Below are 2,734 nucleotides of genomic sequence, written 5' to 3'. Positions count from 1 at the left end.
GCCCGGCGTGCCGAGGCCGCGGCGCGCCCCCGCCCGCGTCGGCGGCGTCGCGGCGGCGGCGCCGCCCACGCCGGCGGCCGGCAGCTGCAGCTGCGCTGCAGGGCCAGCTGGCAGCATCCTCGTGTCCCAGATCCTCACAACGCCGTCCATGTCGCTGCCCGCCGCCAGCGAGGCGCCCCCGGGCAGGAACGCCAGCGCGGTCACGCTGCGCCGCAGCTGCGTGCGCGCCGCCGCCACGCCGCCGCCGCCCCTCGCGCCGCCCGCGGCGACGTCGACGCGCGCCGCAGGGTCGAGCGTGTTGCGCTGGCGGCGGGCGCTCCAGCGGGTGGGGGCGCGCAGGTCCCAGAGCATGACGGCGCCGTCCCTCGCGCCTGCGCGGCGAAGAGGGGCGAATTTGCAGTTGCGCGACCCTCCGTCGTGCCGATCAACATGAGTACAGCAGCGCCCATGCGGCACGCAAGACTGCGGCTGCATTTGAACCACAGCGCCGCAGGCCCCTGGCGCACCCCCGGCGTGGTGCGCGCGCGCGCTCGCGCACCAGAGGCGAGGACGTCGGGCTGGGCCGCGTGCGTCGCAACGGCCTTGACGCTGCCAGCGTGGCCCTTGCAGTGGCAGCGCAGCGCCGCGGTGTGGGTGTCCCAGACCCCCACCAAGTGGTCGCCCGCGGCTGTGTACAGCAGGGTGTCGTTCTGCAAGCCCAGGTGGGTCGGACAGCCGTTACATATCATGGATGGGCCCGGGATCGTTGGCGTGTACGTGTGCACGCATGCACGCATGCATGCGTGCATGAACGCATGCATGCGTGCATGATTGCTTGCTGCTGTGCGTGCATGCATGCACCACGCTCGCCTGTCGCGATGCGATGCTGCGTCTCCCTGATGGGAGCCCTGATGCAGTCGCTTACACATGGCGCCCCGGCCCCCACCTTGGCCCATGCGATGTCGTAAATGGTGTTCTGGTGCGCCAACCACTTGGCCTTGGGCTCGCACGACGCATCCATGTGAAGCGAGGACGGCAGCCGCTCGGCCGCTGTGTCGACAACGCAGATCCAGCCCTCCTCATCTGCCACTGCCAGCAGCTTGCTGCCATGCAGCACCTGTGAAAGGGGGGGCGAGGAGCGGGTTGCCTCTGTGGTGCACCATGACAGCGCCGGGTGGGTGGCGTGTGCAGCGTGTTGCAGCAGCGACGCGCTTGGCGCCTAAGGCAGTGAGACAAGTCTCATCATGCCGCACACGATAGCTGTATATGCAGCATAGGCGCTGCTGCGGATAGAGCTGTTCGTTCGTGGTGCTGGTGCGGTTGGACGGCGCACCTTGCTGAAGGCAAGCGCGAAAGGCGGGCATGGCTGCGAAGCGGGGTCAACTGCGATCACGCCGGCGCCGGCGCCATGGACGGACAGGCCCTGATACAGGCCCAGCGATGCACCGCAGAAGCCTGAGCGAAGGTATGCGGGTGACGGTGTGATGAGCTGCTCAGCTGCAAGCGTAGCACAAGCAGCACGACGCAGAGCAATGCGCAAAGTGCGCGGCCAGTGCAGAGCGTTCAGAGCTCTGATGCGTTCAGATACCATTTCATAACACATCTCATTCTTATAACACGACAGCAGCGCTTGTCGAACCTCTTGCTGAGCCCCTTCCACTCTCTCGATCCATCAGTGACCGCAACATTGCTGCCCTTGATCTTCAGTAGTGTTTCATACGCTTATAATCAACAACCGAATTGAATTTATGCCAGCAGCAGCCCTCCAGAGGTCGACGCGCGGTTTTGCGTTTGAAATGCGGCCACTGTTCAAACAGGATTGTGCAGCTGACGGAGCGTAACACCGTCCAGACATCGACACGAGCCCCGATTACGATGGAGGATAAATGTTGTCAGCGTGCAACACGAGCTGGAAGACGGGCACAACGTGCATCACGGCAGTGCTGCAGGCACTGCAATGTGCAGGCCAGCCGAGTGATGACCGTGCAGGGAATGCCGTTGAGTCAAGTAGTGTGGTGAAGTTGTGTCAGGTATGCCAACCCAGCAGGTGAACTCGCATGGCTCACACGAAGCAGCTGGACCTTGCGTTCAGAAAGTGCACCTCTGAAAGCACCGCTGATGGGACCCGTCACCCCTTCACTTGAGTCCTCACACACAGCAGCCTCGAGGCGCATGTCAGCATCACAGAATGCAGCCCTTTCATGTGGCACATGACCTGAGAAAGCATACATTACAACGCTGGCGCATGATCGCATGTTTTGCCGGCCGCTTTTTGCAGCGGTAAGCATCGTTGCAGCAGTCACACAGCCGGCAATCATTAGTGAGCAAGCGAGTGAGCGGCTGAGTCGCACAATGGTACGAGGGCAACACATCCGCTTACAATGGAGCAACTACTGCCACGCCGCCTTGACTTCTCGGCTGACCTGGCAGATCCTGTGCAGCCAGCCGCTGCTGTTCAACGCCAGCTGACGCAGTCGGAGGCCGTGGCAGATGGGAGCACCCATCCACATGTGCGATCGGCTTAGCCACAGGCTGCAAACGCGGCTTTTGCCCGTCTATTGCCGATGCTGCTGCTGCTACTGCTACACTCGCTGCCAATGGCGCTGCTGCAGCTGCTGCTGCCGCAGGCGCCGCCGCGAATGCGCCCTCTAGGGGCCAAGAAGCAGCTGCTGCAGCAGGCGCCGCGGCCACGACCTGCTGCGCCCCGAGCTCCTCAAGCGCTGTCTCTGCTGCTTGTCTGTGAGCGCTTGACAGC

The 2,734-nt window shown here is 63.9% G+C and overlaps 1 protein-coding gene across 1 annotated transcript in view; it reads right to left on the bottom strand.

Moving 5' to 3' along the window:
* Positions 1–2,734, bottom strand: part of MNEG_9460 (putative Denticleless protein) — a gene marked incomplete at both ends in the record, with an annotated part of 7,525 nt that overhangs the window by 2,974 nt on the left and 1,817 nt on the right. Inside the window, 4 exons of the mRNA XM_014042068.1 lie at positions 139–371; positions 539–689; positions 926–1,096; positions 1,313–1,434. Of these exons, the coding sequence (XP_013897522.1) occupies positions 139–371; positions 539–689; positions 926–1,096; positions 1,313–1,434 (677 nt within the window). The remainder of the gene's footprint in view (positions 1–138; positions 372–538; positions 690–925; positions 1,097–1,312; positions 1,435–2,734) is intronic.

Source organism: Monoraphidium neglectum, assembly GCF_000611645.1.
Source record: "Monoraphidium neglectum strain SAG 48.87 unplaced genomic scaffold scaffold01945, whole genome shotgun sequence".
Lineage (NCBI taxonomy): Eukaryota > Viridiplantae > Chlorophyta > Chlorophyceae > Sphaeropleales > Selenastraceae > Monoraphidium > Monoraphidium neglectum.
Note: the sequence above shows the minus strand (reverse complement) of the source record. Positions and strands in the feature narration are given on the sequence as shown.